General features: G+C 43.0%; 1 protein-coding gene across 4 annotated transcripts in view; it reads right to left on the minus strand.

The window, feature by feature from the left end:
- Positions 1 to 2,099: 2,099 nt before the first annotated feature.
- The window catches only part of IL1R2 (interleukin 1 receptor type 2), a 36,030-nt gene continuing 24,153 nt past the window's right edge, over positions 2,100 to 13,976 (minus strand). For all 4 annotated transcript variants that reach the window (XM_058667478.1, XM_058667477.1, XM_058667480.1 and 1 more), the window contains exons 4-9: positions 13,124 to 13,304; positions 12,048 to 12,222; positions 8,764 to 8,826; positions 6,892 to 7,027; positions 4,988 to 5,130; positions 2,100 to 2,316 (exon numbers count right to left, since the gene is read on the minus strand). In XM_058667478.1, the coding sequence (XP_058523461.1) occupies positions 2,132 to 2,316; positions 4,988 to 5,130; positions 6,892 to 7,027; positions 8,764 to 8,826; positions 12,048 to 12,222; positions 13,124 to 13,304 (883 nt within the window). In that variant the 3' untranslated portion in view covers positions 2,100 to 2,131. The remainder of the gene's footprint in view (positions 2,317 to 4,987; positions 5,131 to 6,891; positions 7,028 to 8,763; positions 8,827 to 12,047; positions 12,223 to 13,123; positions 13,305 to 13,976) is intronic.

Raw genomic sequence — 13,976 nt, forward strand, 5'->3', positions numbered from 1 at the left:
TATTACTTCTGTATTTCTCATTACCAAATCAAAAATGGAATTGCAGTGTGTGAGTGACCATTTCTGTGTTTCACACTATCTGAAAGCACTGATAGCTCGTGACCGTCTCACTGTTTGAAAGCGCTGATATCTCAAACTACTTCTGGTTTACATCTCTGATTCTTGCTAAAAGTTATTTCCCTGTGTGCTCTTTTACATGTCTCCTCAGCAGATTCCCTACTTCTCTTCTCTCATCTGTAAGGGGGATCATGCTGCTGGAGTCTGAACGTGTCCTCCTACACTCAGTTGCTGACATGCGCCACCTCCATCATGAGGATGTTGGGAACTGCGAGCCTAAAAGTTCTCATCTATGATCCAGAAACCCTTGCCAGACACCAGATCTGCCAACACCTTCGCCCTGAACTTCTCCGCATCCAGAATTGTGAGCCCTAATGGGATGATAACAACACAGGCTGAGACAGATGCCTTTCTCACAACTTTGAATAATGCTGCATGCTATAATTATTACTGCCTTGAAGTTGACACAATTTCCTTTAAATCACACTTTCGTTATTTTACTGTGTAAAAACTTGCAACATAATGCCATCAGAGCTTACTCTCACAATTATTTTAGTGATACTGAAGGCTGAAGAGCTTGTCCTATTTCCCTCCATTAAGAGTTATAAAGTTATAAAGACTATTTCAAGACACTGAGAAACTGCTATGAAAACAGACAAAAAACAAACAAGTGTAGATAGTGGAAGGACCACTGATGTTAAGAGTTTACGGAGTACCAAGCAGATTGCGAGAAGATATGACTCTCTTTTTTTTTATTTATTTTATTGATTTGAAAGGCAGAGTGGCAGAAAAGGAGAAACAGATGAAAAAAATGCTCACATGCTGTCTACTCCCCAGATTGCCACAAACAGCTGCAGTTGGGTCAGGTCCCATAATCCAGGAACTCCATCGAAGCCTTCAAGGACCATCAGCTGCTGCTTTCCCAGCCACATCAGAAGGAACCTGAGTCTCACCCTTAGTTTGGACAGGATACTGACCTTGAAAGTCATGGCTTAATCCACTATGCTACCCTCAGAGGTATATCTTTATTGAGGACTCTGAGAAGATCCTATCTGAACACACACATGAATAAATCGAGGAGAGAATCATGTTGATTTTCCTCCCATTTTTAATTTTTTTTACTAAACACAATTGCCTTATGTAGAAAACCCTCTGGTTCATGAGAGCGAGTAGGACCTGATTAGACTTTTTTCCAATTTGCACAGTTATCTTAATGTCCTTCCTTTCTTTTAATTTTCAAAAGAATGGTTATGAAATTAGATCTATTGCTTCACACACTGATATGGTACAGTATCTGTATTTTATTGACAGCTCACACTACTGTTTCTTTACTTTGTATTTATTCGTTTGTTTGAAAGGCATAGAACAGAGAGAGCTCCTACCTACTCTTCCCCCAAATGCCCACAAAAGGTGGACTCCACTAAGGCAGAAGCAAGAAGCTAGGAACTCAATCCAGGTCTCTCACATGGGGGCAGAGACTCAGCCACCTGCTGCCTTCCAATAGACCTGGAGTCAGGGACAAGAGTCAAGATGCAAAGCCAACATTCAGATGTGGGACACGGACTCCCTGACCAACCAGACTACTAGTTGTCCACTCCCATCCTATACTAACTCTTTTCAGTTTTTTAATCACCATTGCTGAAAAAAAAAAAGATCAGCATTCCATACAAACTTTTACACTTCAGCATTTCTAAATCACACTTTCCAAATTCACAATAAAATTCCGCCTTCCTGAAAGGCAAACTACATCTTATCCGTCTGGATCTCCAGTACCTCCTAGAACTTAGGAGATTGGAATGGCAAAAAGTTAAAAATTCATTTCCGATGTCTTCCACTCACTGCTGGGCCTAAGAGCATCTCATTCTCTTCAGTAGATTACAAGGAGCAGAGTGCTAGTCATACACGGACACATTTGCTTCTGTTGATTTTCAGAGGCATAAGGGAAACTAAATCTTCAGTCCCTTGCTACAAAACCACTATAAACACAGTGATTTCGTTAAACAGTGGAGCAAAAAGCAGGAATTATCCAGAAGGCACAGCACTTCCGTGAGACAGGATGTGGCTCCTGTTGGCATTATTTCACCTCCTTTATTGTGCTTGGGTAGGATGGGAAGTCTTGGTGGCCAGTCCTTAGCGTCGTCAGACCATAGGTTTTGCCAGCTCTGCGTTTGCCCCGTTTGTACAAGCATATACCTCCCAAAACCAAGAAGAGCAGCATCAGGGGGGCCAGTGCAATTCCCCAGGAGAATGAGGAGGAGGCTGTGGGGAGAAGAGAGGCACATCAGAACAGATCAGGCCCTTGTTCTAAAACACGACAGGGCAGTGCTGGGTCACAGAGTCTGTTTGTCCCAGTAGATGTACACTAAAAAATGTTCCTGACAACAAATCACAAACATGCAAGAGTAATGCTTGTGGCATTAAAGAAACAAGCAGGGGAGGACAAAATCCAATTCCTGGGAATAGAAGACCAGAGCATGTGGGTGGGGGACAGGACTCCAGGGTCTAACTTTCTTCCGCTGGTGGGACACTGTGCACTTAACACGTCATCTGTTTATACCTCAGTTAGACACCTGTGATAGGCCTGGGCCGGTTGGTGCTTTCCCAGTAAGCATGGCTATCACAAGGACGCAGAGACAAAGAAAAAGAACCAATCTGTGGACCAAGGTGCTTCAGGTGCCAAGATCATTCCTCCGGCCCAGCTATTGCATATTTTGTTGCAGTATCACAGTGTTAGAGAAATACATGGACTACAACTCAGCTGTTAAAAACAATGAAGTTCTACCATTCCCAACAAAATGGTCCCAACTAGAGACCACTGTGATCCATGAAATAAGCCAGTCCCAAAAAGACAAATACCATATGTTCTGTCTGACAGAAGGCAACCTTGATGCAATACAAAACAAACATATAAATATAGATTAAGAAGTATATGCAGAGGCTGGCACGATGACTCTACTGGCTAATCATCCACCTGCAAGTGTAGAAACCCATATGGGCACCAGTTCATGTCCTCACTGCTCCACTTCCCATCCAGCTCCCTGCTTGTGGCCTGGGAAAGTAGTGGAAGACAGGCCAAAGCCTGGGGACCCTACACCAGGTGGGAGACCAGGAAGAGCTCCTGGCACCTGGCTTCAGATCAGCTCAGCTCCAGCCATTGCGGCTCACTTGGGGAGTGAACCATCAGATGGAAGATCTTTTTCTCTGTTTCTCCTTCTCTCTATATATCTGCCTTTCCAATAAAAATAATTACTCATTTTTAAAAAGTATATACATACAATTTCATAGAGTAACTCTATAATGGAGACTAGCACACCAGGAACTGAAGATATATTATAGAATGCATCTCTACTTCCCAATAAAAGGAAGCATCCCAATGAAACTGTTAAATATACCTTGACAATTTGGTACTAGATTTTCTACCGTTGCATATACCTGCAATGCCAAGTTACATCTAAATGGCAGAATGTTAAACTTGTCACTGTTACTAAAAGACTATACTACTGTAATAACATGAGGGAAAATAAGGAGGGAGGGAAGGGATGAGTAGGGGAAATCCTCTACCTACAAAACTGTAACATGGAAGATAATAATAACAAAATTAAAAATACAATAAAAAGAGAAATACGTGAAGAGGCTGCGAATGCAAGATGAGAGAACAGAGTATTGATTAGTTCCATTGTTGATAAGGCCTGAATTTTATATATTGAAGCTATTACATGCCATGGTCTGTCTGAGCATCCAGGAACCAACACACCCTCAGCCTGTGCCACTGGAGAATTCGCACACATGCAAATCCAGCGCAGTTGCATTTTCTGAACAGCTGGGGCAGTGTTCAGGTGATAGAAAAGTGCTAAGGTTTCCCGCACCTGACCTGGTGCCTGGGGCTCACTGGGCTCATCTCTACAGGGTGTAGACTGCTGTGGGGGGATGGTCCGTGCCCAAATTTGGACAGTCACCATCTCTCATTCTGTCTTTCTGCCATACATGCCCCAGTTCTCAAAGTTTAACAAGAAGGGAGCATGTGCCATTGTGATCCCCAGCCAGCTATAAGAGAATCTGGTGGTAGACCTGGCCCAGGGGTCTGTGTTTTGAATTTAAGGCACAGGTGAGTACTTTGATGGGGCCTCACAGACCACAGTTGGGGCAAAGTTATGTTAGGTTGTCATTCCCTACCCCAGCCTGGGCCAAACCATTGCTTTTTGGGTTTCAAGTTTGCCTGTAGTCAGCCAAATGGGAGATGTGGAGTGATTTCTGTTTCTTTGATCATGGTGAGACTGCCCTGAAGACTATGTGGTATAGTAGATTCCTGCTGGGAATCCCTTTGGCCCCTCTGTCTGATCCTCCCGGCTGCCAAAAGAAATTGTGTATGGGGCACTTCCCTTTCCTGCTCAAGATGAAACATCAAGAAGAAATCAATCTGGACAAAAACAATACTGTTTTTCACTTAAATTTTTAGGAGTGTCCTTAGATGAACACTGGGCTGATCTGGTCATTGCATGGTATTTATTTCCTGTCATCTAAAGTTGATGACCTTGGGTGTCTCCAGGTCCTCAACCCATGCAGATGAAGCTTTCAACTTCAAGATTAAGAGCGAGTCACCCCTGTCAGAGGCCACAGGAGGCAGGGAAAAAATCCTGGTGAGGTAAAACAGAACCACAACAGGACATGGGGAAGTTAATTGCATCACTCCTTTATTTCTGAAACTCAGCTTGCTTTGAAATTTTTGAGTATAACTTGCCAATGTCCCGTTGCACCCCAGCAAAAAAAAAAAAAGAAAGAAAAACAATCTTAAAAAGAATTTGTAAAAATTACTTCCAGCTTCCACTGAGCAACAAACATGAGTTACTGTATGAAGAGCAAGAAGCTTTAGCTAGCATTCATAGAACATTCCACATTTTCTTGTTTCCTTTATTGTTCCCACAGAGCGTACCTTCTCTGACTGTGGCGTGTAGCGTCTGAAGACTCTGTGTATTAAAGACCATACACTTAAAATCCGTGTCCAAATCTTCTCTTGCTACAGGATTGAAAACCAATGGCATTTCTACGTAGTTCTCATGATTTTCTGAATATTCCCTGAGAGGAAAAAGCAGTGACTTAACGCAGTATAGCACCTGCAACTGCATCTTTCACATCACAGACATCTAGACATCTTCAACTGGCAGTGCCCGTTATGCACAAAGTCATTTCGAGTGTCATGAGCAGGACCGCGTGCCACTGCGTTCATCCCAAATGTGGGATGAATATGGGTCATTGTCACATGGGAACTTAGGGGAGCCAGCATGACCTCATTGACAAATGCCCTTTCCTGAGGCCCCTGATGAACAAAAATCTAGACCTGGAAACAGAAACATCTAGTTTGTGGAAATCTGACTCCCTCGTTGATACATGATTTGCATATTGAAGAGTAGGGAGTTTCCACTCTCCAGCCTGCCTCCTCTCTTCTCTGTTGATGAATCTCATTCTAGAAGCTCAAGTCCACATCAGAGAGTCGCTGGCAGCCCAGGGGAACAGCTCAGGTTGGGAGGGCAGCCATTAGTGAAGCGACAGGAAGTCGAAGAAACTTCACCACTATCCACTAGCCTGAATAAAATCACTAGTGAGTGGATCCACTAAGATTATTTTTTTTTTCTATCTATAAGGGAAAAGTATGCCGCTTTAAGTAAACAGGTGGCACGAGTAAGCTAACATGAGGTATTCAGTTGTGGCCAAGTCTTTCACAACAAGGACCTGTAAATAGATGATGGTGTGCACCACACCACACAGAATTTTTACCCAGAAAATTACACCGAGAGAGAATTTTTTTTGGTAAGTCTTCCCAAAACAAGACAAATATTCATCAAGAAAAAGTTCAAAGTATCAAAACTGTGATTTAAAAAATATACTACCAAGTGTTGAATCATCTCTCTTCTCATGTGCAAATGGTTCCCATTTATAGTTTCAGAATGAGAAAACATTGTCTAGAGATGAATGATATGAGAACGAAATGTTTGCTTTTATTATTAATCTTCCTGAGAGACGGTGACAGCCTACAGTTGTCTGAGGAACAAGAAGCAGTACAGACAATGCAGCTATGTCATAGTCCGTGGAGGACGTCATAAAAACAAGGAATAATGATGTCGCCGAGGGGAAATGGAGAGGTATTAATTCTAAAGCATTTTTGAAACTATAAAAACTCAAGAAATATTTAATTAAACAGCCATCACATGCAGCATTAACATCAACTACGGAACTACAAATACACTCTTAAATAGGTATCGGGTTGAGGGGCAAGTGTCTTGGCATAGTAAGCTAAGCTTGTGTCTATGGTACCAGCATCCTATATGGGCGCCAGGTCAAGTCCCAGCACCTCCATTTCCAATCCAGTTCCATGCTAATGTGCTTTGAAAAGTAGAGAAAAATGATCCAAGACCTTGGGCCCCTACATCCAAGTGGGAGACCCTGAAAAAACTTCTGGCTCTCAGCTTCAGACTGGCCTAAGCCCCACCTATTACAGTCATCTGGGAAAGTAAGCCAGCAGATGGAATAGTCTCTCCTCTCTCTCTCTCTCTTTTCTCTGTAAAAATCTATTCAAATAAAAAAGTAAACCTTGTAAAAAAGAAAACTACACAGAAAGTTTGACTCTCATGACAATTTTCAGCAAAGCTTTTAAAACTTTTTTAAGATTTTGACAACTTTTAAAAGTTTAAAATTTTTTAAAAATTCTGACAATTCAACAGTTTGTGATCAATAAAGGTTTCTTTCAAGTGGTCCCTGTGTGTCACAATGACAAGGATATGACAGAAGGAAGACTAAAGCCCGCAGAGATATCACAACAGAACCTTCTCCCCCACTTACTGGCGTGGTCCCTCTGTCACACGGCCTCCCTGGTAGGCACTGTTCACCTCAGTGTCATTGGCCATCCACCACAGCATGGTATTTAAGGGCGTGCCAGCTCCCAGAAACACCTTACATGGGATTGTCAGTCTCGACCCTGTGTGTAACAAGACATGGCACGTCAGTTGTAACTGGAACTTCAGCCCCTCACAACCATCAGGCAACCTTGGTACTCAGCCCTGCCCTGTCTTCTCAGATGTCCCTCAACTTTGGAGATCTTCTTAGAAGGAAACTTAGTTTCCTTGGCTGATTCTGATCACTTGAACTTTGACATTCGCCACATGCCTCCAGTTCCTTCCGTTGGTCTTCCTGGCAGATAAAAACCCCAGGCATGTGAAAGATAGTGGGTTTGCCGACACCTCCAAGTTCCTACAGGACATTCTTAATTCTGGAGTAGTCTTCTTTTACAGTGTATTCTGATAACTTCAAAATATCCAAGACAGTGTGCGAATCTGTTCACTGTGCTCATTGATGGGCTCAGCCGAGTGGGGCCCTGGGCACTCTACTCTTGCTGGTTCTCCTTTGGAATTAACCTAATAAAAAGTTGTTGCCTTTCTATAGCTAACACCCCTTGCCTTTGTGTAATGGATGGAAACAGACTCCCTATCATAATTAGGACTAAGCTATTTTTCTTTTTAAGTCAGCAAAGAAGAGTATGGCAGACAGTTGAAGTGGGTAGGGAGCAGAGCTCCTTGCAATTCACTTCTTCTGCATAGGTGTATGGCTCCCTGCAGTGTGTCTCCTAATGCATATGGCCCCACTTCCAGCTCCGAATGCCAATGCTTCATTGTCTCTGCCAGCCAGCTGCAGCAGCCCATTGAATCCAGGGCCAGAAGGCTCCACCATGCAGATATGATTTCAAAGCAGCTGTTTGGGTATGGGGAGTATTGAGCTGAGACACTAGCAACCAGCTGCTTGCCCTGCTACCCTGCATGTCCAGAGTTGGAGCAGCCAGGCGGGATGTTGCTCACTGCCACCTGCAGTGTCTGTGCAGAAAGACTCCTCCTACATGTTCTCCAACTAGAATTTAAAATGAAGTCCAATATGCAATCGAAGTAAGAATAAAAGACTTAATGACCCTGCAGCTAGTATTGATAAGTAAACATGAGCTGCACAAACTGTTCCTATAGGAAAAGCAAACATGAGGGCACAGCCATCACAGACAGAGAGGCCTCGGTGTGGCTTTTTGAGTTCCAGAGTCACTGTGATCCCCTGCAAGACTTGTTTTCCATGCTGGCTGGCATGAGACTGCACCAGAACGGGGTGAAACACAGAAAACCCTGACAGTTGTTTTCACCACAACTGCCCACTTATTCAGATAACAAGAATCGTCCCATACGCTTTAAAATGGAGCCTTCGAGAGAGGCTAAGCACCAGCCCTGTCTTGGCAACAAAGTATTGAAATACAATGAAAGTGCTGACTCCATAAGGGATTAATCAATCCTCTCATTACAGTTCATAGTAGATGCTGACATGGTTATTTTGGTGCATTCAGTTTTCCGAGTAAGATGTACATGAAACAAAGTAAGAGGGGTCTTTTAAAAAGTCCATGGAAACTGTGCATTATATAAAAAAACTGCATAGAATTCAAAGATGTTTTGCATCAAAATCAACATCTTTTAACTCCATTTTCTTAAGAACTTTTTGAAATAGCCTCATAGATTGTTATCAAAAAAACCATCATTCCTAATATCATTTTGTAAGCTGATGTGTTGGCCCTCATCATGCCAACCTCACACATTGGGGTACCAAGTCTATAGGCAGGGTGGACTACACCTCAAAGAGATGGGCGTGGTCAGCCTAGGCTCTATGGCCCTTCCTGGAAGGTCTTACCCAGAGCCGCTGAGATGGTCTGCAGGGGGGAAATAATCACAGGAACTGTCCCTTCTCTTCTCTCTGGAAAAAAAAAAAAAAGTTCGGAAAAGCGAGTCCATTAGGAAAGCCTTTATTTCCTATTGAGGCTCCAATCCCATTGTTTGGCTAATTAACTGAGTTATTCTTTACAGTGTGGCCAGTCATTGTAGGAATCATCTGGCAAAGGCAACAAGCTCTCCATGAAACTGGGCATTTGGGGCCAACACCATTCCCAGAAGAGAGATTCCTGGAAGAGGCTGCCGCTCGGCACACATTCCACAGGCGGTCTTTGTTCTTTACGCTGCAATAAACAATCATTTCTCTCCCAGGCTTCCTGAATGCATTTTTTAACACAAAACAAAACAACAAAAAAAAGCACTTCTTTTTTTCTATCTATGTATTTGGGAGATAAACAATTCCACCAGCTGGTTTCCTCCCCAAATATTCAGAACGGTCAGGGCTAACCTAGGGCCGAGGCTAGGAGCCAGAAAGGCTGTTCAGATCTGCCTTAGTCATCACCACTGTCTCCGAAGGTCTGAACTGACAGGAAGCTGAAGCTAGATGCCAGAACTGAGAACGGAACCTCATGCTGTGATGTGGGGCAACTTAACTGCTAGAATAAAGCACTGTTCCCTGCATGCGTTTCTAACAAGTCTGTGAGGTCCACGTGACAGGTTTAGGTGATAGGCTTTGTTGTCCTAAACTACATCCTCAAACCCCTTTCCATAGAATACTGAAGATTCGTTTACCAAGAAAGCACCAAGCCTGGAGAAGCATTAATTTGTAAGGTTAATTCTATACCTGGTGATGCATATATGGCTGCTTCCAATGTTTCATGGAAAATAAAATAAGTTTGGGGAAGGTGTTCAGCTTAGCGATGAAAATGCCAGTTAAAACATCCATGTCAGGACCAGCACGGTAGCCTAGTTAGTGGCTAAAGTCCTTGCCTTGCATGTGTCAGGATCCCATGTGGGCACCAGTTTGTGACCTGGCAGCCCTGTTTCCCATCCAGCTTCCTGCTTATGGCCTGAGAAAGCAATAGAGGATGGTCCAAAGCCTTGGGACCCTGCACCCGTGAGGGAGACCCAGAAGAAGCTCCTTGCTCCTGGCCTAGGATTGGCTAAACTCCAGCTGTTACAGCCACTTAGGGAAGTGAATCAGCAGACAGAAGATCTTCTTCTCTGTCTCTCCTTCTCTCTGTAAAATCTCCCTTTCCAACAAAAATAAATAAATGTTGAAAAAAAAAATCCTTGTCCCACATCAGTATACAAAGGTTTGGTCCTCAACCCCAGTTCCCACGTGTAGGTTCCTGACAATGCAAGTACTGGAACGTAGCAGGTGAAGGCTCAGGTAATTAGGTTTCTGCCTTCCTATGGAAGACTTGAACTGAGGTCCGGCCCTGCAGCTTCGGCCACAAGCTGGGAGGATTCAGACATTTGAGATGCAAGGCAGAAGAAGAGAACTTTGTCTCTCTCTGTGTCTCTGTCCCCCTCTCTCTCTCCTTGACCCCTCAGATAAATTTTTTAAATGTATGTTGCTCCAAAAAATTGCGAAATTTAGACATTTTTTTCCATAAAACACATTTTTCATGAACTTCCTAGAGACCTCCTCAAAAACATGGAGCTCAAAAAAAAAAAAAATGCACAAAGATAAAAGTTCTCTTCGAATTCTCCTTTCCATGAGCCCAACATTGGCCACTCATGTGTTTTTAACTTGGGGAGATGAAGTCTTTGGGCAGGCAGCAGTGATTGTTCAAGGAATCACAAGCCCCGGAAGAAATGGGGTCCCTGGAATGCAATCCGAAGGGCCTCTGGGAGGGAGGGGGCCTCGCCACCCCCACTCCTTCCAGTGCAGGGAATGTGGAAACCTTCACAGGAGTACGCACCAGACAATGTAACAGAACAGACCAAGGGACAGAAGCCTTCTCCACTGTGGCCAGATGCCCCTTCCACCCCTCAAAGCCATTTCATTCTTACACTGTGTTGGGCAACCAAGAGGAGACAGGGAAGCCCCCAGTGGCTGTCAAGCCCAGCAGAGCATGGGTACCATCTAGCTTGTGCTACACGGACTGCCGCTCCTTGTCCAACCCCTGTTCCCAATGTGGGAAGTCTACATGGTCCCCTAGACCTCCATGGCCAACTTGTTTGTCTGATGAAGCCACTCAGGTAGTCTAGGACCTCCCTTTGAGAACTGAGCAGCCTATGTAGCATTCAATGAACAGAAAGAGTTAGGGAGCCATAGAAAGATACAGGAAGTCTTAATCAAGCCACCAGGGAGAAAGGAATGGATTGAATGAATCCTCATAGGTCACTAAAGGAAATGCAAACCAGGGATGATGTTTCAGGGAATATGTGCTGTTCTGTGCAGTAGAATTTAATCATTATTTAACCAATTGTTTAACCTTGGTGCTTTTGCCTAAGAATACTGATTTGTTATTCAGCATGAAAAACAAAGCAGTGTGGCGTCGTCTCCAGGCATTTGCTCAGCACATAGAAAGTACACGGTACATGTTGAACACCTGTTCAATATTTTCAACTCTGTTCAAAACATTGTGCTGTAGTTCAAGAAGTTTGTGAGAAAAGTTTGTGTTGATTAAAAAAAAAAAAAAACTTTGAGATCCATGCCTATATGAGACATTCTCAAAAATGTAGAGTCTCCAATAATGAAAAACTATAGAGGTTTCAACTTTTTACACAAAACTAAGGCTACCATTCATTTTATTTTCCACAAATTATTTAAAGTATCCTCACGCTCCCACATGAGATCAAAAATCATTTAAGTCAACGCAGCTCTACTATTGGAAAACCTGGTATCAAAAACAACTAAATACTTCCTAGAAACCACAAAAGGATGATTTTTGCTGGATACACCAATGCAGTTCTTTCCGATTGAAAAGTTCCATAAAATCTCAGTATCTGGGAATTAGTCAGGAAGATTTGGCGGTCTTGTTCTCATCAGGAAGCACACGATGTGCAAACTTTGTGCGGGACCTTTCCAGGCACACCGATGTTTGGCTCCCTCTGGTGGTGCCTTTTGGACCCATCCTGGAACACCCGAGGGACTCATTTCCCCATGTGTTTTAACTCTCTGATAAAAACACTTTCCCAAATGTCACACACGTGTCTTGTTAGGCTGCTGTATTGAGTGAGCTCACATATCTGCCTTCCAGTGCCTTTCATAGCAAAGACGTCTCAGGAATTTTATGTGAACACGATTTTGTTTCTTGTTCCTGAGCCAGCCTGCACCGGGACCTCAGTACTTACGCTTGACGCGCAGTTCAATAGTCCTTGTGACGTTGTACTGCCTTCCTTCATGGGAAAATGTCAGTGCACACTTGTAATAGCCCGCATCCTCCACGGACACATCGTGGATGACTAAGTGAGGGGTGCCCGTCACGCTTAGAAACTTCTCATTGTCTTGACCCAGAAGGGTAGAATCCTTAAGAAACAACGTTTTTAAAGTTACATTATCTACTAACATGCATCTCAAAAGCCACAAAGCACACTGGCCTTGTCAACCGATGGGTTGGCCGTGGTATTTACTGTTTAGGAAAAGGGATGTAGAAACATAAAACAAAATGCTGGATTTCCCAACATGAAATTTAAAACATTTTTTACACACATGAGCAGACAATGTAGGCCATTTAAAATATAGATACCTCTTGTTGACCATGTAGGCCATTTAAAATATAGATACATTAATGGTCTAACCGCTCCTGTTACAAATCTGCATGCTGCCATGTTCCAGCAAGACTCCGTTTATGGACATGGAAATTTAAACTTTATATACTTTCTTCCTAAACTTTTTTTAAAGTCAGGGTCGTGTTTACCTTGTTGTTTGGTTTGATTTGGCTCCAAACTGTGGTCTACCAGCACCTGATGTGCCATGAGCTATCCCTGTCCTCTCCCTGGGGACCACTAAGCCACCTGACAGTATTTATTCAACCAGTCAAGGGAACAAATTGTTTATATGTTCGCCTTTAACCTAAGGGTTTTCATCTGCTTTTTCAAACAACTCCTTTAATGTGTATGTAAAGTTGCTATATATAAACAGATTTTCTCAATGTTCACATACAACAGAATAAACATTATTTTGTTTCAGTTCTTAGACTGGATTCATTTCATATTCTGTCTTCTCAAGTTACTACGTCAAAGAACTTTAACCGAAGACCCTTATATGGGTGAATGGAATATTTAATCATGTCCCTTTCTAGTTGTGTAATGTATATTTCTAATATATAAATAGATGTCAATGTATTATCTTCAGAAATGGGCATTTGATATATTTCTGGCAGCTAGTGAAACGCATTTTAATGAAATGGCATTTTTAAAAGATGTACCTTATACCATCGAATCAGCATGTCAGTTTTGTTACGAGTGAATTCACTCAAGTCAGGGCACACCAGTGACCCAGAAGTTGCTGAGGTCAGGATCTGTGGGTATGAGACAAACGGCAGGGATACTTCTGTGTTTTCAAAAACCCGGAGCTCAACGGACATTTCATCACAGTACGAGGCATTTCTGATTTAAAAGGGGGGGGGGGGGGACAAAAAAAAAGAACAGTATAAGCTAAACAAAATGAATTAAGAATAATTTCCCCAACCGCATCAAATTCTGTGGCTGCGTTTTCTTGGTCAAGCCGGTGCTTCAGTGATCTTTGAGAATGCATGGGAGACAAAAAGCATCATAAGTGTGGCATAGGAGCAGTGACATGGCCTGTCTTCTTCAACAAGAGCAATTCACACGCCTGACTTCAAAGCCCCCAGGGGCCCCTAAGCCATCCCTAAACGCAGTTCAGCAGGGGCGTGCGCCATGCATCTGCTGAGGCTCCTCCAGCCCAGCCTAAACAGGCTGCAACTCCAGGTCACCATATTCAAGGAAAAAGCTATTCCCCAAAAGACACTGTTTCTGTAAACACAAGACTCCCTTTGCTTCCCTTGGGAGCCATTTACCTGCTGAAATCCAACTGCATAAAACTCCTCAGAACTTAGTGTAAAGCTCGTGAAAAAATTATTGCGAAGCAGCATGGAGCGAATTAAATTGGTAAGTTTGGGTATTTATGTTTATATTTGTCACCTGATTGATAGACTCTTAGCTTAATTATAACTTCAACACTATAATTCTCCCATTCAAGGACTAACCAGGCCCGAGCCTGCTTATCTTCAGAGATCAGACAAGATCAACCGTGTTCAA

This window comes from Ochotona princeps, chromosome 8 (genome assembly GCF_030435755.1).
Source record: "Ochotona princeps isolate mOchPri1 chromosome 8, mOchPri1.hap1, whole genome shotgun sequence".
Classification (NCBI taxonomy): domain Eukaryota; kingdom Metazoa; phylum Chordata; class Mammalia; order Lagomorpha; family Ochotonidae; genus Ochotona; species Ochotona princeps.